The 24,160-nt window shown below is 36.9% G+C and overlaps 1 protein-coding gene across 6 annotated transcripts in view; it reads right to left on the bottom strand.

The window, feature by feature from the left end:
- Positions 1-24,160, bottom strand: part of mamo (maternal gene required for meiosis) — a 148,276-nt gene that overhangs the window by 58,242 nt on the left and 65,874 nt on the right. For all 6 annotated transcript variants that reach the window (XM_043212896.2, XM_043212898.2, XM_070283130.1 and 3 more), the window contains one exon: positions 2,089-2,249. In XM_043212896.2, coding sequence (XP_043068831.1) covers positions 2,089-2,229 — 141 coding nt within the window. In that variant the 5' untranslated portion in view covers positions 2,230-2,249. The remainder of the gene's footprint in view (positions 1-2,088; positions 2,250-24,160) is intronic.

The following is a 24,160-nucleotide window of genomic DNA, read 5'->3' as shown; positions in this document are numbered from 1 at the left end:
AACTGAACGATCGGAAATGGTATTTGGTAGAAATATCAACTTTCGTATTTTTGAAGATAGAAGTTGGGGACTTTTTTTAGATTTTGTATTGTAATAAATTGGATTATATATTCCTATTCCCATAAGGATTGGCCAACTATATCCGATGTTTGCGATATATATCCGGTTTTAACTGCAAGGGTATATAAACTTCGGCTCCGCCCGAAGTTAGCTTTCCTTTCTTGTTTCTTTTATCTAAGCTTTATTTTTTCTTTTTAATTTTTTCATTAAAAGTCATTGGTTATTCATTATAGATGAACACCTAAAAACTAAATGATTTTTCTTAGATAACAAATTAATTTCCTAATTCCTACAATGGATATTAGTTGAGGAACTCTACTGAGCAATAAAGGCCTTTAATCTCCAGCCCTTCTATCTATTTCGATCATTATTCTCTAGAATGTCCATAACAATTTCCCCATGCTAATGAAAATGCTTGCCCCGGCTGTAAGTGTGTGTGTGTGTGTGTGTGTCAGCTGCCACATCTCTAATTGAACCATTTACCTGTTTTCCTGTTCTGGATTCAAAAATAACTTTATCAGCCAGGCCTATGAAGAGGCAGTTTCCTCCAGCACTTCCAGCTGCTTCTGATACTTTCTGGCAGCAAGTCTAGTTTTGTGGCAGCAGAAACCACAACAACAACAACAACTTGCAACTTGCAACTAAACAACAACAGTAAATGCAGTTAAATATTTTCCGCTTAATTTAACAGGAATTTCAATTGACAGACGTGAGCTTTGGAGTTGTTGTTTGTTGTTAGTATTGTTGTTGTTGTTACTAGTATTACTCTTGTTGTTGTTGTTGTTGTTGTTGCAACGCATGATTTATGCACTCACACTTGGCATAGAGGAAGAGATAGCTGAATGCGGTTGCCACCACTGCCCCTACCACCACCACTACCACTGCTGACGTCAATTTCCATTAGACGCTGACCTTGTCAACATGTTGCTGAGCCATGCTGGTGGTGGTGGTGCTGCTGCTGCTTCTGGTAGTGCCGCAGTAGCAACATTCGCTGTGTGTGTGTGTGTTGTGTGTTGCCGCGTTAAGTTGACAATTTACTGACAAATGTGTAAATTGCATTTGATCTTGTTGCTGCAGTTTGCTACTGCGACTGCGTTAATTTATTCACTTGGCATTTCAAGGAGAAGGAGGCAGAGGCGGCGGTTAGATGGGGCCAGCGGTAGGTAGGTAGAGGTAGGCTCCATAAGAGGGTCGCCAACAAAACGCCAACTGGCCATGCGACCTTGATGGCCAGCTTCCGCATTTAACAGTTACCGTTTGGCACGCCATCGAGCTTTCCCATTTAGTCGATTTATGTATATGCGTTTTATGGAGAAAAGTGCTCTTAGGAAATCTCAACAGAGTTGAACTTGAGCTGAGGAGAGTGTGACCAGCTGTCTCTGAAGCCAAACAAGTGCCGACATGATTGATGACAGAGTGACCTTAGCTAAGAGAGGTCTGTTTTTCATCAGAAATTAATCATAAACATAGCTCTGAAGCTCTGAAGATTGCATCTCGTGGGAGCATACAGTTTATACATTAAATAGTGTGCCCAAAGCTCTATTGGAACCTATTAGGTAGAACATCATTTATATTCTTTACATCTTAACATTAGATAATATCAAGATTTTAAATTCGAGGTTTCTACTAATTTTTAAGAAAATAGAATACAAATACTATGGAAGTTGTAGGACCATTGTAATTCATGTTTGAAATAGTGTTACCAAAGCTCTATTTTCCCTATTGTTTCTATCCTTTTCTCTGTAGTTCTTTCTATTGTTCTTTCATATAACTATATTTATCATAATATTATAATATTTATATATGAAATATTTCTACTATATATGTATAATATTTCTAATATACTATATAATATTTCATATAACATCATTTATATTCTTTAAATCCAAACTTGAGCAGTTCTCTAGAGATTTCGCTAAATTTCATTTAAAAATACAACATTTTATATAAAATTAAAAGGTTTTAAAGTGTGACCAATACTTTAATTGATGTGTATCTTAAGAACTATCGAAAAAATCGAACACTTACCTTATGGGCTCGGATGGATGTGCCCTCTGAACAAACTAATGTGACGTCCACCAGGCTCCCGTCTTGTAGTAATTGACTAAACACCCCTAACAGGTTGGATTGGTAATTGTTCCACCTCAAGCAGTAGTGCTCACTGCCCATGTCGGTGACAGCTTACGCTGCTGCAAGTATACATATTAAAATAAAACATATACATTATTAATAATAATATAATAATAATAATAATAATATTAAATAATATTTATTGAGAATGACTTGGTGGTCGTGCGGGCCAGTCGAGAATAATTTCTTAATTCGTCGGCGCGTGTTTTTCCGACTTTGGTTCATTAATTGAAATTGCGTAATCAGACGTATCTGGCTATCGGTATCTCTTGGATGCAATTAATGCCACACTGCCGCCGCGTCGCCACCAAATGCCACCAAAGCCAGTGTTGCGAAATCTGGCCCAGGGTGCACGAGTGTCAAGGGGCACTGGGCAGCCAAGCAATTGGGGGCGTGACTAGGCGTGTCATTGCGTTCTTGGATGATTCGGCACTTTGCATAAAAGTGCCTAAATATTAAATATTAAAATTTTTCAAATAAGAAGTCTTTGGAGTCTATGAATTTCCTGCCTTTCGCTGTCGCTTTAAATTAATTTAATGTCTGAATAATTAATTGGCCAGCCACTAGCCACCAGGAACCACTAGTCCGAGTGGCAATCAACGAAACGATCCTCTGGATGGCCAGCCTCTTCCGCTGGTTGCCCCTTTTTCTTTTTTTGATGGCCAACTGTCTCCCGCGACTGTTGTGCTTTTTTTTTTATTATTCCAACAACAACAAAAAATAAGAAAAAAAGAAAAAGGAAAAAGGAACAAAATAATAACGAAGCAATAAACTGTGAATTTATTTCAACAAATAAAACTTTGATTTATTGCAGTACGCACCGGGCACACAGCATGCAACGGATCTGGCAGCTCGATAACGATTTTATGCCGTGGAGTTAGAATCAGTATCTATATCTGTATCTGTATCTGTATCTGTATCTGTACCTGTGCATGAGTGTATCTGAGCTGGCAAGTATCTGAGAGTTAGCAAGTATCTGAGTGTATCTTACGATCTCTCTAAGCAAGCGAGGCCATTGCGATCGTAAAGCGTGAATTACGCATGCATTTTGTTACCTTCCTGGGTCGTTCTCACTCTGATTTCCCTGCTACAGGCTGTTATAAAAAAAAAACATTAAAAAAAATATATAAAAAAAAAAAAACGACTCATCTAAAGCCCAGCTAGAGTTCGAACTCTTTACTTGCAGTTTATTTCTCACTTTTCTTACAACTCTTTACTTGTAATTAACTCTGATTTCCCTGTTTCAGATTATATATATTTTTTTCAATTAAAAATAAAAATATAAAAAAAAAAATTAAAATAGCCTCACCTTGATATTTATTTCTTCTTAATTTGTAGTTTTTTTTTTCAGTAAAAAATATATGAAAATTTCAAAGTTGAACTCAAAAATATAAAAATATCTTCTATGGATAAAGATATTTGGATAGAAAAATATATGATAGGATTAAACTCTTCATTTAAAATTTATTTATTTCCCTGCTATTTTATTTAATTATTATTATGTTTTTTTTCAGTCAAATTTTTAAAATTTTAGGCAGTAAGAGAAGCTTTAGAAAATAATAAGGCTTTACATAAAAAATACTGAAAATAATGTTTTTTGTAGAAATAATTAGTTAGTAATGAGTTAAGAACCTCTCGAAGGTAGGGTTTAAAATCTTAAAATAAATATTAATTTTTACTCCGATTTTCCTATGATTGTCCGTCATTTTTTTTAAAATAAAAATAGAAACCAATTTAAAAACAAAAAGCAATAATAGAAGCAAAGAATAATAATCTTCCATCTGTAGCCTAGATAAAGTTGGTATTCTTCACTTGAAATTGGTTTCCTACTATGCTTTCCAAGCTTTTTTAGGATTTCATTTAAATAAAAAATAATTTTGAAAAAAGACTCTTATTTGTAGCTTAGCTGAGGTTCAAACTTTTCACTTAAAATAAGTTTCTCACTCTAATTTCCCTGCTTGTTCAGATGTTTTTTCTAATATTCCTGTTTTTCAATTATTTTTCAAACAAAAAATATTAAACTCTCCTCCATACCCTAGTTGTATTACGAACTCTTTACTTTTTTATTTATTTCTCGTAAAAATCTCTTGAGAAACCCCCCTTTTTTTAGGCATCTTCTCGGTAACCTTTTGGCAGTTCACACACTTGTAGTGCTTTTGGCCAAAAATGCATGCCGGCCTGGAAATTATGGCCCAAGTGGCAACTGGCACGCAATCTGGCTAAAGGTCGCCAAATAGGCAGCAACATCTCCACCAGCAGCAGCAGCAGCAGAAAAAGCAAGACTGGAGGGGAAGACTTCTCTTTTTTTATGGTTGGATTTTTTTTTGTGGCTTTCTAGGTTTGGGGCTTACGGGCCCCATTTGCATGCAACGGCAGGTCGACACTTAATTAAGAGAAGTTGCCAGTGGCCATGTTGCAGCTACTTCTGGTGGTGCTGCTGATGCTGCGTTGTTGCTGCTTCTGCCCACGCATGATTTTTGAATTAGCGCTGTGTGTAGTAAGAGCAACTAATATAATTGACAGTTGTTGCTGCCGTGTTGTTGTTGATTTGTTGTTGTTGTTGTTGTTGTCGTGGCCTACGTGTTCTGTTGCAAACGTCAATGACTGGCTGCCTGCAATGCATGCTAAGTAGCTGGAGAAAAAAAAGAAGAATGCCCCAAACCTAAGAAACCTAAGAGAGAAAGCCGCCAAGAAGACTGTGTGCAACTGTGTGTTGCATGCAATTTGGGTCTGTTAATTGTTGTTGTTGTTATTGTTGTTGTTGGTGCTTCTGCTGCGATTTATGCCGCTTGCATGCTAATTATGAGGGGTAGCCAAAAGAAAAGGGCAGTCTAGTAGTGGGTTTGGGCCAAGAAAACAACAATTACTGACAACTAAATCAGTCAAATGATGATGGGGGGGCTTAGAGCCACCTATAGAGTCTTTGGCCAAGTTAATGAGCAACCGAGCCAGCCGACCATCCAGCGTAAGACAGGCAGCAGCCGACCTGAAAACCGATCTCCCACAGAGCCAGTTCTGTCCCTGTCTCTGTCTCTGGGTCTGGGTCTGGGTCTGGGTCTGGGTCTGGGCTAGTGCTTTTTTCAATTAAAGACCCCCGCCTGGTAGCTCTCACCAGCGACAGTCTGGGCCAAGGATCTAGTTGCCAATAACTGATAATGGTTTAAAGTTCTTTTCAGATTTGGGCCTTAACCCTTAATGAGACTTGAGACTTGAGCCTTTCTAGTATGGGTATATTGCCACATGTGGCTGCCACGTCTGCCTCATCGGCGTTGTTGGCCCGAAACTCATTAATATTGAAATTTGTTCGTGTGCATGAGTTATTAGCAATTTTCTAATTAAGACTCCCCGACGAGGAGCCAGAGCCAGTACCCCCCTCCCCCTCCTCTCTACATCCATGCATGGCCGCTCACCTGAGGCGCCTACCTGCCCCCCCTTCTCTCTTTTTTTTAAGCCTAAACCATGTCACACCCACTAGAAGGCGGTCGTCTTGCCTTTCATGTTTTTTTTTTTATTTTTTTAATTTTTATGAAAATTTGCATTTGATTTATTTATTTATAAACCTAGGAGGGCTAAGAGGGCGTGGTTCTTGCAACTCTGATGGAGTGCCGGCAGTTAGCTAATGACGTGAGCTTTTATTTCTAGATTTAGATTAGGGAGGCTTCTCAGCTAATTACTTATCATGGAGGCCTAGAAGCCTGGCCACAAGTTCAATGTCTGGTCACACTGGTCATCCCATCATACCATCATACCATCGGACAATGATCAATGATGATCTCGAGAGTCCAGAGCATCCCAACCATCCGGACTGTCCAAAACCCACGCCTCTTATGACAGCCCCACGGCCCACAAATGGTTGCTGTGCCACTTACCGTTCGAACTACACTTGAAAAAATTTATCTATTCTTTAACTATTTGTCCTTGAACTATTTCCCCTTTTTTTGGTGACTTTCTCTCAGTGGCTTGCAACACACAGCTGCAGCGGCAGCGGCAACTGCAACCTTTTGTGGTCCATTCCCGGCAACAGACAACACACTTGACTGATGAAGGCAAGGCTCTCCTCTGGACCGGCCACTTGTTTTTAAATCGGTGGGAAGAAGGGGGCGGGTGGCAAGAAGCTGTGGCATGAGGCATGAGGCAAGAGGCAAGCTATGGTTGAACTGCGTGTGAGTACGCCTACGTGCGATGGCGATGGCGGCACATTTTAAATCAAAAAGAAGGGCGCACGATGCAGTTTCTGTTGGGTTTTGCAGTTATGCCGCACCTTCCACTTCCAGCCACTCTGCCTCACTTCCACTTGCCCCTTGATTATTAATTGCGGTACTGAGGGAAGGGGGAGTGGCCATCTAGAGAGAGAGAGAGAGAGCAGGGGGTAGACAGCAGTCACTCTAGGGGTGTTCGAGCTGCAAAACAGTTGCAATTTCGCTGTTGTTGCACGGCCTTTGAAGATAGCCGCCACCGTTTGCGATTATCATAATGCTGCCTGCGCAGTTTATGTTGCTCATGTTGCAAGTTGTAGTGTTGCTAGTGTTGCTTGTGTGTTGCTCTTGCTCTTGTCGATTTGAATGATGATTATTTTGATAAGTTGCGCAACATGTTGCTGCCGCACACGGATGCCCCGCATTTCTTGTTTCCCTGCCGCGTCTCTATTGCTTTGTCTCCTAATCTTAACAAATGAGTTTCTTTTAAATAGTTTCGGGAGTCATTTTTTGGTGCTTTATATTTATATCACTCTCTATATATATCTATATATCTATTTTTTGTTGTATTCCTCTAAAAAGTATGCTCTTTAATGGTTGAGATATAGCCATTGTTTTGAAGATATAGTGTCTTTTTCTATGTCTATAATTTCTCTTAAGAGAATTTTGGAAACCTTTCTTTTTTGTAAATCTTGCAAAAATTTTACATAAATATGTTTAATATTTGCAAGACTGCTTTTCATAAAGATCAACAAATCAATGTTGTAAAAATCCTTGAAAAATACTAATATAATACAATATATACAATAGTAAGTACAGTATAGAACCCTAGCAGCTAGTATACCGGAAGAGTACAGAGATACATGAATGGTAATAGTAGTAAGGTATCTTCCAGGGATTCCGTCTGTAGGTATAGATCTTACCCAGATCTTCTCTAGATCCATCTATCTTTATCTATAATTAATAGTTGTATACTTTCACTTTATACTTTTACTACAATATATATTATATATTAAATATGTACAATTTTATAAATATAATAATTTTTTAACCAAAGCTCTCTCTCTTTTATAAAAGAACTCCAATAGCCGACTATTTTCCATAATATGTATAATATGATACCCGGTACATTTCTCATCTCTTCCAAGTAGGATGACATTACTAGATAGACCCTACTTCTGATACTCATCAAGAATATATACTTTAAATACTATACTTTTATAAGGTAAAAAACAAAGTTAATTTTTAATTTTTACATAAGCATAAATAATATATTAAATAATCTTGTGATGAGATGCCACTTAAAAGATGAATACTGATGCAATAATAGGTAATAATATATTGAAAAAAGCGAGGAATTCACAGGGAATTTCGAAAAAAGCGAGGAATTCACAGGGAATTTTTCACAGATAGGATTTCGAAATTGTCCAAAATAGTCTTAAGGTTTGTATATGAAGTCTACCTATATTACCATCTACCTATGTTACCCAATATGGTAGGTACCCATGTATTCCCGAGGTTTCTAACCAAATCTACCCACAAAAATGTAAAAAAGTTGTAAATTATACTAATAGAATATTAGATTAAAATAATAAAATAATATTAGATTAGAACTAAAATAATAAAATAATAAGTGGAATCTAAGAAACAGAAATTAAATTTTAACCACAAATCCCAAGACAAGTTTGCTTTAAAAGTAAATAGCCCTTCTTTGTAGCCTAATATTCCCTTAATTTATTCAAAAGATTCCCCCAAAAAGTACCAAAAAAGTCAACTTGAAAAAATTAACCAAAGCTTCCAACAAAAATAGAAAGAAAATCCATAGCACAACCCTCGAAGACATTCCTTTCCAGAACCAGACAACAAAGCCCAAGCTAAGGCCCCGGCTTGGGGACTTTTATTGAAAAGTACGCATTAAATACATGTCTCGGGCAGCAGCTTAATTGTTCCACTGCCACACTGTTGTGGCCAGTTGGTAGTTGGCAGTTCATGGTGTTGCCAGTTGCCAGTTGCCAGTTGGAAATTGGCGCTTGTCACTGTGCGGAAGTTGCAGCAGCAACTACTATGATTATAAATGCTTTTTTATTGATTTATTAATCGCTGGACGCTAGTTGGTGAAAGGATTTGGCTCTGGGCCTCGGCTCGTAAATTTGCAAAAGCGTTTAAAGCAGATCGCTTTCTGAGTGGCTTCCCCCCCTTTCGTTTTTTTTTTTGTTGTTGTTGCTGTTGTTGTGAGAGCTTCCTGCCAACAGTCTAGCCATTGTTGTTGTGGCAAGTTCAAAGTGGCAAACACTTTTCGGCCAGCTGCACTTTAAATGCTGACCCACGCCCACCATGCCACACCCCACACCCCACATCCACACCCACGCACTCTCAACACTCACACTGGCCCACTAACGCCAAGGGATTGCTGTTTCTCAGCCTCAAGAGTTGCGTAAAAAATAGGAAAAGATATAAAATAAAAATAAAAAAATAAAAACAACAAAAGGCGGCCCGCAAGAAAAATATGCAAAATTATTACCAAAAAATGATTAGGCTTAAAGGAGTGTATGGATATGCACTGGGAATTGTTTTCGGGGGGGTTGTGGATTTGCTAGTATTTAAATACCAGAATACTAACTTAATGGTATATGATACCTAGTACATACATAGTTATTTCTTTATTTATAAGACTGAGAGTTGGGCTTAAGTTAATTGAATAATTAATATAGCCTTGTTTTGTAGCTAATACCCGGTACCTTCTCTCTTTCTCTTTTTATAAGACCTTTATAAGACATTTATAAGACTTTTTGTATAAGACTTAGAATTAGAAGAAAGATATAACAGAAGATTGAAAGATTATTCAAAAGAAAAAGGTTTTTAAGGTTTTTTTTTTTATATAATACCCGGTACTATTGTGTTTCTATATTTATGAGGCAGGTGGTTATTTTTAGAGACTTTCTTTGGATTTCTTTGAGTAAGGAAAGAGTTTCTAAAGGAAGCTGTACGATACCTGATATAAGAACGATAATTAAGAAAACTATACTAAGATACCTGGTACTTGTATAGTTCTCTACTTTTTAGAAGGAGAATATTTGCTAGATGGTTCTTTCTTCTTAATTCTTCTCTCTTTCTTATCTTCTCTCTCTACTAAGAAATCCCTTCTTCTAGTTAGTCCCCTCTTATAACAACAAACTATCCCTATTTAAGCCCAATTTTTTGTATCAGTGTTGCCACAGATTGCATTGTGTTGCTGTTGGTGTTGCAGCTTGCTGCCACCTACAATATGTATGGCTTAGGTGTCGCCTTTGTGGCACGAACATGACTTTTGGCGGCGCATGCGTGTTGCCTGGCAGTTTGTTGCCAGTTGCAGTTGCATTTTCTGTTGCCAGTTTCTGTTGCTGTTGCAGTTGCACTGATTTACTGGCCAGTTGGAGTTGCAGTTCTTTTTCTGTTTTTTTTTTACCAAAAAGATAAGCTTAGACAATACAGTTGCTGGATAATTTGCAGTTATTTGTGGGACGATAAGCAGTAGCTTGCTTGCAACTTGAATTTTAAAGTGCAACAAGTGGCAGATTGCCGGCCATCGGCCATCGACCATCGAAGTGCAATTAAATGAGAAGCTTAACTCACAAAACGAGATCACATTTTTGGAACAAAACCAAGAGCCTTGAGAGTCTCGAGCGACTGTAGCTGCCTGACTGCCGTTGCTGTCGTTATTTTGGCCACAAAATTTATATTATTAGCCAATTGTTATTGTGGTTGCAGTGTTGCAGTGTTGCACTGTTGCTGTGTGTTGCTGTGTTGCTGCGTGTCGAATGCAAAGCATCGAAAAACTTTGACTATTTGTCGGTTAGTCTCCATCGTAGCTGCAGTCGTTGCGCAATAATCATTTTCAATTTTCATATAAACACACACAGAGTGTTTCTTTTTGCGGCTTTTGTAGTTTCGCCTTCACCTCGTTGCCGCAAATCGTTGCACGTTGCCATTGCAATTATATAGTCATTGCGACAGTCAGCCATGGGCTTTCAAAAAACAAAAAAGACAAATAAAATATTGGAAAGAACAGCCCTAATACTCATTACTCGCCTAATAAGCTTGCAACAAAGAAATGCAAATTGGTGTTGCAGCTGCAATGGTACACTGGACACTGGACACTGGAATGCTGACTCTGTCATAAGTTCGGGTCAGTGGCAAGGCGGAAATGTGCCACTCTAGCTATAGCTATAGCTCTACTCTACCTGCTCTAGTTGCTGAAACTAATCAACTTTTAGTCGAAAAGTTGACGGCAGCAACACCTGTCGGCTGCATTTTCTCCAGGAAGTTGCAAATGTGCATCCAGAATGTGCGTAGCAGCCTCAGCCGCACCAGCAATTTCCGGGGGGTCGAGTGAGTGACTAGCATTTAATCAAGAGCAATCAGCAGGAGTTGCAGCAGCAACAGCATCAACAGCAGCAGCAACATCACCCATAATTGCTGGCCACGTGCTCCATTTTGTTGCATCAACATAGCCACAACAACAACAACAACCTATAGATATGGCACACGCAATGCCCATTTGTCCACCAAACATACATATATACTCTGATGTGTATATATATATTTTTTTTTTTGATAAATGCTTGCCGCTGCAACATGTTGCTGAGCCGCAAAAAAGATTTATGATTATTGCTTTGTAATTTGTGTTTAAAATATGTGCCGCCTTGTCCGCTGCCGCTGGTCTGTGGGGATGGGTGCATAAAAATCAATTAGCAGGCCCCGAAATCAAAGAAGCCACCACCACCAACAACAACCACCAACAACATCAGTTGCGAGCTTAAAGCCTCGAGAATGCATAAACAATTAATGTTGGCCGCTGGCTGTTGATGATGGCCTGCAGCAGCGCCACCTATCGGCAACTCTGAATTTGTTATACCCGATGGCAGGCACATTAACAAAGTGCTACAGTCCCCTATCGATAAATATCGATTGGTTGTGATGCTTGTACTTTGTTAAAGATATAGTTCTCTACTAAAGATCGACTCTAAATTCACTCTCTTTACTGAAAAATATTTCGATAAATTTCGATAAATATATAGTATCCTGATTTACTATCCGTATAATATGAATATATTTTCATACTTGTATATTCTTAACTTTTAAATGTAATTAATTATTAAATGAAAACTCTAGAATTAAAACTCTACTCTAACTACAGCTCTAATACTCTAAAACTACTTAGCTACTGGTATTTATTTTTATTATATTTCGATAACTTTCGATAAATTAAATATACCATTAACTAAATAGTAAAATATTTTCATATTTGCATTTCTTTAATTTTTTAATAAAAATGATTCTTTATTAAAACTCTACTTTAACTCTAGCTCTGATAATTTTGCATTTAATATTTCCATAACATTCCATACAAGCGATATTCTATCTATATAATATTAATATTATCCTATACTTTTATTTCTTTTATTATTTAATGAAAATAATTATCTTTTAAAACTCAGTTCAAACTGTTACGCTAACTCTGATAGTTCTTTATTTCCTATTTCGATAATCTTCGATAAATGCAACAAAACAGAATTATTTGAATTTATAGAGCTTTAATTTCAAGTAGAAATATTGATAAATTCTGAATAAATGTAATCGATTTAATCGACAATTATTACGAACCTAAGTAAGTTTCTCAAGTAAGGACTTTAAATATTTCACAAATACTGAAAACTTGTCGATAAGTTTCGATAAATGTTATGAGCTAGAATCATCCAAAAAGCAGGGCCTTTATTTCAAGTAAAAATACTTTAAAAATTATTAGGGCTATTATTTTTAATGGATAATAATAATAATTGGGCTCTTAATTTAAGAATAATTATTACCAATTGTAGCTACATATTATATTCATTTTCAGTGCTTGTGAAAATTCATCAAAATCATCGATAAAATTCGATAAATCGATTTCTATAATCATTTCAACAGCAGGGCTCTCATCTGAATTACAAAAATGGACAAAATAAAGGCCTCTTTATAAACATTTCCAAACCTTTCCCCCATTTTGTTTCAAAATAGACTCAACCTTTCGATAAACTTCGATAACTTTCGATCAATTGACTAAATCTCATACACATTTTCATGAAAACTTGTTTCTATGTAGTCCCTAGCCAGCTTTCACTGTACCCGAGGGGCTGCGCTGCCTTGTCAGCTCTCTAAGCAGCCAATTAATGTTGCTGCCGTTACAGCAGCAACAGCAACAACAACAACAACAACAGCTGCATGTTGCATGCAGTGCAATTTATTAATGAGATTGCCCGGTTGATTACAAAAAGGCAAAATACAAAAAAAAAAAAAAAAAAAGACTAAAAAATAAAGCCGAGGTAGAGGTAGAAAAAAAAAATTGTATGCCACATGCATTTCCCATATTGTTGTTGGGGCACGCACAGCAGCGGCAGTGGCAGTGGCAACATGTTGCTGTTGCCAGCGGGTGTTGCACATTTATTGAGCGCTTATTAGAGACTCTCCGTGCGTGTCTGCCACTGCCACTGGTGCCCCTTTTTTTGCGAAAATCTTCCCACACCAAATTAGGTGTCAAATGACAATAGAAAAAGGGGGTAATGCACTCGCAAAAAAGGGGGTTAATAAGAGAATAAATATATACCTTTTTAAAGCCTTAAGAAGATCTTACCTAGAAGATCTTAAAGTTATAGGTTCTTTATAATATTTTCTCCCCAAAATTCCTCTTTTTTTTTTAGAAAAATAAGGGGGTGTTGACGCACAGCTGGCGCGTATTAAGGTCAAAGAGCGATCGTAATCGGAATGGGAATCGAAATCGGAATCGCAATCGGATCGTGTCGCCCCGGCAGCTGTCAAACTCAATTCGCAATTCGCGACTTGCCACATGCAAAGGTCAGGCTCTGCAGCTGCCACAAGATTTTCAACATTAACTTGCCACACACCCCGCGCCCAAGCCCACCCCCACCACCCTTTCTCTTCTCTCCACCCAGTTACCCAGTTCAGGCTTTTTTTTTTTTTGCGGCTCCGCTTAGCATCATAAAAATGTCAAAGCTTTATTTGCCAGCTTCTTGTTGGCTTGGACTCTTTTTTTTTTTTTGGTGGCATTGTTGCAGTTGCAGTTGCAATTGTTGGTGCTGCGGCGGTGGCGGCTAATTGGCGTGTCATTGGCTGCAACGCAGGCATAAATCTGTTATTTTATACTCGCCTCCTAGGTGCAACATGGCGTATGAGTAATGTGAGCGCACCAAAAATGAACAAAAAGGAGCACTTTCAGTTCGTGGCAGTGTGCTTTGGTTCTCGAATTATGGTTGTAATAATAGGAATCGTTATGAGAGAATAAGGGAGGTTTGAAACCCTTTTTGGTTATCGATAAATGTCGATATTTTAAGCTACTTTGGAGGCAGAGAGTTTTTTTGGAAGATATTTGTAGTAATAATTTGATAATAATAACTTGATAATAGTTTATAAAAGAATTATAAATTTAAGAGGCCATATAGTTATATTCTTTATATTGCAACTAATAAGCACAACATTCATACTCAAGCTTTTCGATAAATATCGATATTCTAGGCTATGACCAATATTCTAGAATTCTTGAGTGGAAAGGATTGTATTGTAGGAGCTAGTTTGTAAGAGATTTATAATATGTGAGGCTATATCAACCTACTACTTTCTACTTATGGTATATTCTTAATAATAAGAACCATATTCCTACGATTGCTTATCGATAAATATTGATAGTTTTCGGGTGTTTCTGTTGGGAGCTAATTTATAACATATTTTTAAATATGTATATGAGGCCATTTTAACTAACTACCTTGAACATATGTTGAAATATGTGGAATACATATTAAGGCCCCTATTGCGGCCCCTGGTTCTAAATCTTGAGCCTCAGATTCGTGAAGAAATATTTCACAATTCTCGATACTTTACGATTAATTCGATACAGGATAGAAAATTATTACAAATTTTTTTAAAAGGTTTACAATTAAGATTTAAACTAGTAATTAAGCTATAAACTCTCCTAAACCTACAACTAATTTATTAACCCCTTAAGTCCTCATCCAAGTCCTCATCTTAACTAACCCCCGATCTGGATATGATTTCTCCAACATTTCACCATTCACTTTTATCTTTTATCGCGTCTCTCCCAACAAACCATTTTGGCCATTTTTCATGGACCCACTTTTCATCGCCCCTCCTGGCCGGTCCAATTAACCCCGCCCCACCCCCGGCCACCTGTTGCCTGCCACCTGGCGCCCCTTTGTAACCCGCCAGCATCAGCTTTGTCTCTATCTGCCAAGTCCCGCTGAGCAACCAAATTAACCCACATCAATCACAATGCTGCAAAATGTTCATTTTTATTCAAAAAAAAAAATTAAAAATAAAAACCAGTTACTATAAGATTTAAAAATAAAAATTAAAATATTAAAAAATTGGATTTTCTCATGTTTCGAGTGATATCTGTCAGTATTTGTGGTTGTATCTGTATTTGTATCTGTATCTTTTATATGTATCTGTATCTGTAGCTTATAGACCTCCCCTATTGCCTCCCCCTGACTGTTGTTAGTACAATAATGGAACGCGATCTGTTATAATATTTACAGCTCGGAATTAACTAACGATCTCCGAGAGCTTAGAGAGCCAACCGGTTACCTGAGCCCCCAGAGCAGCTACAGGTGTTCGTGCAACCCGGAACAGGTGTCCAGATATTCTCCAAATAACTAAGAGGGTTTAGTTTTTTTTTTAAATATTTTTTAACATTTAATAAAAATTAAATAAAGATTTAAAACTATTTTTTTTAAAATAAAATCTAAACTCCAAGACACCTTTTCTCTCTTTCTTTCGAAAGATCATGCCTCGTGCCTCGACTTTCACTCATCCGCCTCCATAGCTGCCACGCCCCCACAAACACACACCAACTAGCCACCCACCACCCTCCACCCCCCCTCCTTGGAGAGCAACTGCCCACACGCTAATTGCGGCAAACAAAAACGCACGAAACGACCAGATCGGACCACCAATGCTGCAGCCACGGCAGCAACTAGCAACCAGCAACCAGCAACTTGCAACTACCGCCACCACATGCAACATGCCACTCACCCAGACGTAGGAGGAGAAGGCTCCAAATAGAACACAACAAAAAAAAAAGAGAACAAATTCCCATAAACAAATAAACACTTGACTTGATTGTGGACGCGACTGGGTTTCGGGAAAGAGGCAGCCGGCAGCCGGCAGCCCAGCTCTGGATCTGGATCTGGCAGCCTTGTTGCATTGTTATGGATGAGGCGTTGCAACTGCAACAGCAGATCAAATTAAGTTTAATTTATGCACAACAGACCAAGATCAAGAAGTCCAACGGATCCCAGACGAAGCGGGATCAAGTGCAGTGGAAGGCCTTAGCCTTAATCGGGGCAGGTTTAATTAACCCGCCGGGTACGCGACCAGGAACTCTCAGTAGGCCTTCGGTAGAGGGTGGTGGTTGTGGGGTTTAACTAAGTAATATATTAACTAATTTTTAAAATATATCTCAAGCTATATTTTAGTTAGAGTTTCTAGGAAAAAGTCTTGAAGAGTAAGCCTAAGTTGGAGGAAGGAAAGAACCTAAACAGAGCTAGTTCTTAGGAAAGTATTTTTTATAAATAATACTATTTTCTTAAAATTGTGGTATTAATAGTATTGTTTATAGTATTTTTTTAGACCTTGTCTAAGCTTACTTTATTTAGAAGAAACTTTAGAAGAAAAGCTTGAAAAATAAGGCCCTTTTTCAGAAGAAAGAAACCAGAAACATAAGCAGCTGTTTTAGAACAGCTTGTGGTTCAAATTTCCAAGTTAGTTTTAATGAAAGATAAATCTTTTTAATAAAATATATATATATATATATATATAAATAAATATAGTAAAAATAATAAGTAAGTATTTTTAAAGCAGTTTTTAAAGAAATAATACCAATTTTTCTAAAAGAAAAAGAATCTAAAAAGAAGATCAACCTCCCAAGAACCTTCCAAGATATTTTCTAATTTCCTAACAATTTCTAATCATAAAACTAATCACAAAAAAAAAAAAAACTTTGAAAAAAAAACCATAAAAAAAGGAAAAGAAAAATAGAAGCCCGGCCTGAGAAGGAAGCCCACGCCACATCACTCATGCCAAAACGTCACCAGACACACTGGAGCAGTAACTTAACAGCACCACCACGTAGCAATTATATGTATATCTATGGACTACTACTACTTCTTCCAACCAGATCCCCCAGAGATCTTCTTCTGCTGTGTGGCAAGTGAGTCCCCCCCAGCCCCCCTCCTAAGCTGCTGCTGCAATAATTTCCATGAGCCGGTCGTCGCCACAAATCTGCCAACATAATTTTGTTATTTCACTGCCACTTTGTTTGACGCGCAAATGTTTGGCTTTGTGGATGATTCTCCTTTGCCAGGTTGGGTTCTTGGGACCTACATCCTGCAGTTCTGGATGATTTTTCAATTTTTGTGAGAGACCAAAGACAAAGCCAACCACAACGAACTAGCCAACGTAGTAACCCGTTCTGGCCACCACAGCGCCCCGGTCATAAGTAACTTTAAATTATGATGAAAGTAATTTTCTGCTTCAGTAGCGAACGCCGACTTGATTTACACTCCGCGACTTTGGACTCTCAAGACAACAGAAACATGGTGGAATAGGTATCTTAAGGAACATGTATCTATAGGGTGAGAGAGAAAGAGAATCCTAGAACACAATAGTCAAGTGAAAATTAAGTAATTGCCGGCAGGAGCTTGGAGATGGCCACTAAACAGTAGCTGCTACCGTTGTCATTAACGACACTGCTCACTGGCCGTCCATAAAAAATAGGAAGAAACTTAAAAAAAAAAAAAAATTAACAAGAACCCCGAAGTAGAAACAAAAAAACGTAGTTGGCCTTTAATAAGAAGTGAAGGCATGCGGAAGCCTTTAAACACTTTGACTTTTCTGCATAAATCTTTCATCGAGAAATCTTCACAAAAAAAAAACACAAGAAAGCTAAAAAAGACTCGGTTTTTGGCTTCGGGCGGAAATGTGTTTTAATTTGAAGACTTGAATCAGAGGAGGATATTTAAAAAAGAAGGAAAGTCATTAATTTTAAATGAAAATGAGACAATAAACGGTGAGATACTTGTAGGCCTTGAAGAGAATGTGATGATGCCCAGTTCGCAAGCAGTTCGCAAGTACCAGGAACTTTATATTTTATTAGAGATTAAATAAATTTAGAGATTAAAACTGTAAACTAAGCACTTGGGAGGCTATATCATGCTTGGTACTTGAGGGGTAAATTCAAAAGGGTGAGGAAACTAAGACCTTAATGATAGTAGATGATATCCGGTACTCTTCATGATTATATTTATTAGATTATATGTACCATATAATGAGGATTTTAAGGACTTTAAAAGCCAAAAATATATTTAGAATAAAAAAAAATAAATATTTCAAGAAAAAAATAAGAATTTACAAAACTATAAGATACCCGGTACATAAGAGGTGAACATTTAATGAGGAAACTAAAATGTAAAATAAAATTATTTGTAATATGTGATACCCGGTACTCAGGGAAAGTTCATATCCTTATATAACACCTTATATATAATCGTGTCTTATTTTAAGAGTATTTTGGGCAGAATTTTTATTTCAAACAAGAAAAACAAAATAATCATTGAGATAATCATACGATACCCGGTACTAAAGAAATATAATTATGATATAATGAGTTTTACTCCAAAACTATAAGCTACAAAAATGTGGAGAAAGCTTCAAAAGCAAGATTAGAAGAAACACAAACAGATTAAATTATTCTGCAATCTATTTTAGTAGTAGTAGTATTATATCATAGTATCTAAGAATTTACAAGATACTACATATTGATATACATATACATAGATACAAACATATTGAAATCATTACTATATGATTCCCGATACTTCAGAAAAATACACTTCAGAAGGCTTGAAGGATTTTAAACCAAAAATAAATGGGTAGATTAATCCAAGTACCTCCACTATACTTGCATGATGCCCAGTACTCCCCAGTCCGAGTATACCTAGTAACTCCCTAAAACTCCACTCTGAAAACCCCCCCCCCTCATATTAATCATATCAACCGGCAAGCAATCGAAATTACAAAACCCCAACCCCAACCAGTCGATTTAAACAGCTTCCACCCCGGAGGCTGTGGCCGAAAACGATAATCCGCTAGTTTGGCCAAATTACGACATTGTTAGCCATTTTTAGTCGCTGCACAAATTTGCATAATAATAATCGGCACTGTGCAGCGGGGCAATGTATCTGGCTGGCATGATCGCTGGCTGGCGAGGCCCAAGAGCCCCCAAAAGACCCAAAAGCCAAAACGGAAATGCAAAAACCAAAGACAAATTGCGGCCAACTCCGCGCCCCCGCAGGGCAATTAAGGAAAAATCTCAAAATCTTTGTACACCGAGCTTGTAATAGACTCCCAACATATTTGTACAATTAACAGTTATTCATATTTTTTTCCTAGGCTATTTTTTTTTTTTTTTTTGTGAATAAAAATTAAGATCAGGAGAGACATTGGGACATTTCAATTGCCAGCGGAAAGCCAAACCGATTGAGAAAAAAAAACAAGAAAGGAAAGCTAACTTCGGGCGGAGCCGAAGTTTATATACCCTTGCAGTTAAAACCGGATATATATCGCAAACATCGGATATAGTTGGCCGATCCTTATGGGAATAGGAATATATAATCCAATTTATTACAATACAAAATCTAAAAAAAGTCCCAAACTTCTATCTTCAAAAATACGAAAGTTGATATTTCTACCAAATACCATTTCCGATCGTTCAGTTATATGGCAGCTATAGGATATAGTCGGCCGATCCTTATGAAATTTGGCATGACGTAATGTTTTGCCAAAAATAGCTCACATGTCAAATTTGAACTCTCTAACTCTAAAAACACCAAAGTTATACCATTTCCGATCAATCAGTTATATGGCAGCTATAGGATATAGTCGGCCGATCCGGGCCGTTCCGACTTATATACTGCGTGCAAAGGAAAGAAGGGTGTGTGCAAAGTTTCAAGACGATAGCTTTAAAACTGAGAGACTAGTTCGCGTAGAAACAGACAGACGGACAGACAGACGGACAGACGGACAGACGGACAGACGGACAGACGGACATGCTCATATCAACTCAGGAGGTGATCCTGATCAAGAATATATATACTTTATAGGGTCGGAGATGTCTCCTTCACTGCGTTGCACACTTTTGACCAAAATTATAATACCCTCTGCAAGGGTATAAAAAGGAAAAATATTTGAATCTATAACAGCTGCTATACAGCAGGGATATACAGAAAAAAAAAAAAAAAAGAAAACTCTAGGCTTCTGCTGCCGTTGGTTGGCTCGTTTTCGTTCGTTTATTGCTTCAAAAAACAATTTAAAAGCAATTTGAGTCACGTTTGGTAGCTGATGGTGGATGGCGGTGGTGGTATCTAGGGGGTTACGAGTTGCTTTTCCAGCATCCGAGGGGGATAGGAGGGGTGGTGGCAGGAAGGCTATCGCTGGCATACGGCCGTATGGGCATTCATAGAATTTGCATTTTTGTTGGTCAAGCAAGCGAAGCCAAGTCTGGAAGTCACCCGAAATAGCTCGTTGTGTCGTCTGGCATTGTTGGCCAAAAGTTTTCTTGGCCAACAACAAAAAATGGTCAACAAAATGGTAATACAAGTAGCTTTTTTTAAAGAGAAATTGGAGTAGTTTTTATAAAACAAAAAGAAAATGTACTATGCTATATAAGTGATTTTTGATCTAAATTCTTGAGCCTCTTTTTTGTGAGAATTTTTTAATAGTGGGCTTCATTTACTACATTTACAGCAGGGGAATATATTAAGGATCTAATTCCCATATACTTCTTCCATAATCATATAATAATTATGCCCCTTAAAGTACCCCCTAAATATACTAATGTATAATGTGTAATGTAAATATTAATGTAATCTCTATATACTCCTTTCAAAATCCTTAATAATGACCCAATATTATCCTTTTAAATCATTAGTATAGAATTGTCCTTATGCACTCTCCTTAGACTCTTTGTATAATAATGTCCACATCTACTTCCTTGAAACATATTTGTATAAGAATGTCCCTATGAACTCCCTATAAAGTCTCAGTCCCTACTCTCATAGAACCCTATTCTTTTTTTTTCACTTTTTATAATCGCTCCTTAAGAATATTATCATAATAATGTCCCTATAAGGTCTCTTTTTAGAACCTTAAGCATCTCATGATAAGAGTTTCCTTAAAAATATGGTTATATATATATGTATTATTATAGAAATCATCTCCCTATCTATTCTCTTTAGAATCTTTTCATAATAATGCCCCTATATACCCCTATAAAAGGATATATATGTACCCTTTTAAAAATTGACATGACAATGTCCCTATCGCTTCAAAAATATTAATATTGCTAAGTCCCTCTTTATGTACATGACCCAAAATATTATTATCTTATTATTAAAATATTATTAATTATTGATTAAAATCGATCTCAAATTTTCCTCAGTGCTTCTGCTTAATATTTGTTTGTGTTTTCTGTCAATTCTTTTGGTGTCAGATTTCAATTTAGTTTGGTTCGTTTTGAATGCGTATCGTATCGTATCGCTGGAAGGCTGGGAAGGCAGCTCTAAGCTGCAAGCTCTAAACTGTAAACTGTAAACTATAAGCTATAAACAACAACAACAACAACAACAACATTGCAATGGGCATTTGGCGGCATTTTCACAAAAGCCACCGCCAGTTGCAAGTTTATTAATTCAGCAACAACTTGGCAACTGTTTTTTTTTTTTTTCTCCTTTTTTTTTTGAGTCACCGACGCAGTAGCAGCACCACTGCACCACTGTAGAAACTGCAAATTGTCATCCCCCGCGGCTTGTTTTTCTTTTTTTTTTTTTTTTCTTCTCATGCTTCCCATGAGAAATTTGCATTTTCATATGCTATAGTGGTCTTTTTTTTGGTATTTTTTCTATTTTTTGGCTTCCACACCTTTTGGCGGAGCATTTGCGGGCATTGTGTTGATTTATGTTTGCATTTTGTGGTCATTTCTCTTGGTGGTTCGGTGGTTTGGTGGTTTGGCTTGGAAATGTGACAGCCTTTAGCCAAAATCAGCCTCCGAGCCAAGTCAGCCTCTAAGCCAAAATCAGCCTCTCAGCCAACTGCTTATCCCATCCCCCATATGGCCATCACTTACATAGAGTCTCTCTCTCTCTCTTTGGTTTTTGGGGCACTTGCTATTTAAGGCATTTCGTTGTTTTTTTTTTTTAAGACATTTTTCTGAAGGCCTTTTTTATGCCTCTGTGCCCCGGCATCCAATAATCTCAATTGCTAATTGAAGTTGCTCGCAAAATAACTCACCTGCAAGTAAAAAAAGAAAAAAGAGAAAGGAAATTAGAGATTTGAAATGTAAGCTCAAGAGTTAGTTATATTCCTTAAAAAAAAAAAAAATAAATAAATAGACTGCAACTTGGTTTAGCAACTCAGCGCCAACGATTAGCGATCAACACCTCTCCCATGACCCCAATAAGGCCTCGCTCCAGCTCCACTACTCCATCTCCATCTCCATCTCCAGCTCCACTCTGGAAAAGTCAGAAGTTATGGGTTTCATTAGGCCGGGCATTCGATAGCCCAGCAGAGATAGTGGGCCGATGCCTGACCCACAACAGGCAACCGAGGCACGGCTCTGAGAGACATTAGCACACACCCGCTAATCTGGGCACATAACTCCTCTTTTCCAGGCGCGCCATAGCCCCCAATGCGGAAGCACTTTCCAAGCTATATATATCCATATATATATATATTTGGTATATATAATCTATAAAGAAATAGCTAAGCGTAATCGAAATTGCACATCATTCCACGCCAAAAGGATCGCAGGTAGGTGGAAAATTCGATTAAAGGCGGCCACAAAAAATGCAATTAGAGGGTGGGATGCGTTATTAATGTGGAGCGAGGTTGCGAGTGGAGCTCGAGCCAAACGAGCTTCAAAATATTGATGTGCCACACACTATTAAATACATACATATGTATGTATGTATATACAAGTATATAATGTATATCATGGCCAGGCATGCGGAAGCCAAAAGCGCCAAAAGCCAGCGAAAAATGTGCGAAAAAATGAGCAGCAACAATGCCAACTTAAGGTTCTTCCATGGAGGCTTTTTAAATACTCTACTTATAGTTTGAGGTCTTGGATTATAAGAGTTATTAAATATATTAACTAAAATATATAATGAAATATATATTTATAAAAAATATAAGCAAGTTTAAGTCTTATTAGAATGGTCTTATTTTGTAAAGAAACCTTAGAAAATGAAGAGGTTTTTTTTGAAGAAATACTAAGATGTTTTTGAAGTTTTTTTTTGGAAAGTTTTGAAATATAACCCTTCTTTTAATCTTAAATAATTTAATAACTTCTAATTTTTTAATAAATATACATACTTAAATTTAATATATTTATTATTTAAGGTCTAATTAGAAGACACTTAGTTTTAAAAAGAAACGTTAATAGAAAAGAAAGAAATAGTACTTTTCTAGGAGAAATACTAGAATTTTTTTCAAAATGTTTTGAAGTAGCTTTAAAATATAAAACCCTTTTAAATCTTAAATTATTTAATAAATTCCTATTTTTTAACATATTCTTTATCGAATTCTTTTAAATTTAATTAAATTAATTTTAATTAAAAAATTAATTTTTTTTGTTTAATTTTAAATAGAATATTTAATTTTTTATGTCTACTGGAAGATACCAAATTTTGGCAAGAAACCCTAGAAATCCTAGAGGTCTTTTGAAAAAATACTTTAATATTTTTGAAGCTCTTTTAAACTTTTTAAAAATAACCTCCGTTAAATCTTAAATTACAAAAAAAAACCCCTTATTTTTAACAAAAATCTTGTTTATTTTTTTTTTACCTTAAAAGAGTATCTGAGTTAATAAAAGCCCACTTCCCATTTTCCTCAGAAAAAAATCGGTAGCCAAGGAGCTGGAATCCCAAGTCCAGGTTTGTGGAAAAAAAAGAAACTCTATATTAGATTGCCAAGTGGGAGGTGTTCACACACACACTCTCTACCAGACACACACACACTCTAACCAAAACACACACTCTTGGGCAGCACTCTTACCAAAACAGTCAAGAGCTAACAAGCCGGGCCAAGTCTTGTGTTAAATGAAAACGCATTAAAGCTCGGCGAGCGTTTTCCAGTGGGCGTGTTGCGGCTCTTTCGAGAGGATTGCTGTTGGGGGCGTGGCGGGCGGTAGCGGCAGCAGTGGGTGTGCCACAAATGGTGCTGCCAACTCACCAGCCTCTACCACTCTTACCTCCTTTTTCCCCAAAAGGCCCTCACTTGGATATAGTTATTTGGGTTTTTATTTTAAAAATAAATCAGGAGGAGAAAGCGGAGTAGTTATCGGATAAATCGATTGTTCAGCGATTATTTAATGATTATTTATCGATCGTATATTTTTGTTTTTCATTAAAAAAACAATTCACATAAAGAAAGATGAAAATGTATCGTATTAATCGTTTTTTATCGATTATTAAACATTTATTTATCGATTATTTTATGGAAAAATTACTTTTTATAATTTTATTATATTATATTATTATTTTATTGAAAAATGTTAAGGACATCTAAAACATCATTTTTAATTTTATTTTAAATACGAATCCAAAGAAGCATCCCTACTAGTTATCGCCATAATCGATTATTTATCGATTATTTGATAGAAAAAAAAGTGT

This window comes from Drosophila bipectinata, chromosome XR, assembly GCF_030179905.1.
Source record: "Drosophila bipectinata strain 14024-0381.07 chromosome XR, DbipHiC1v2, whole genome shotgun sequence".
In the NCBI taxonomy this organism is placed as follows: domain Eukaryota; kingdom Metazoa; phylum Arthropoda; class Insecta; order Diptera; family Drosophilidae; genus Drosophila; species Drosophila bipectinata.
The sequence above is the reverse complement of the archived record's forward strand: the minus strand, read 5'-3'. Positions and strand labels throughout refer to the sequence as shown.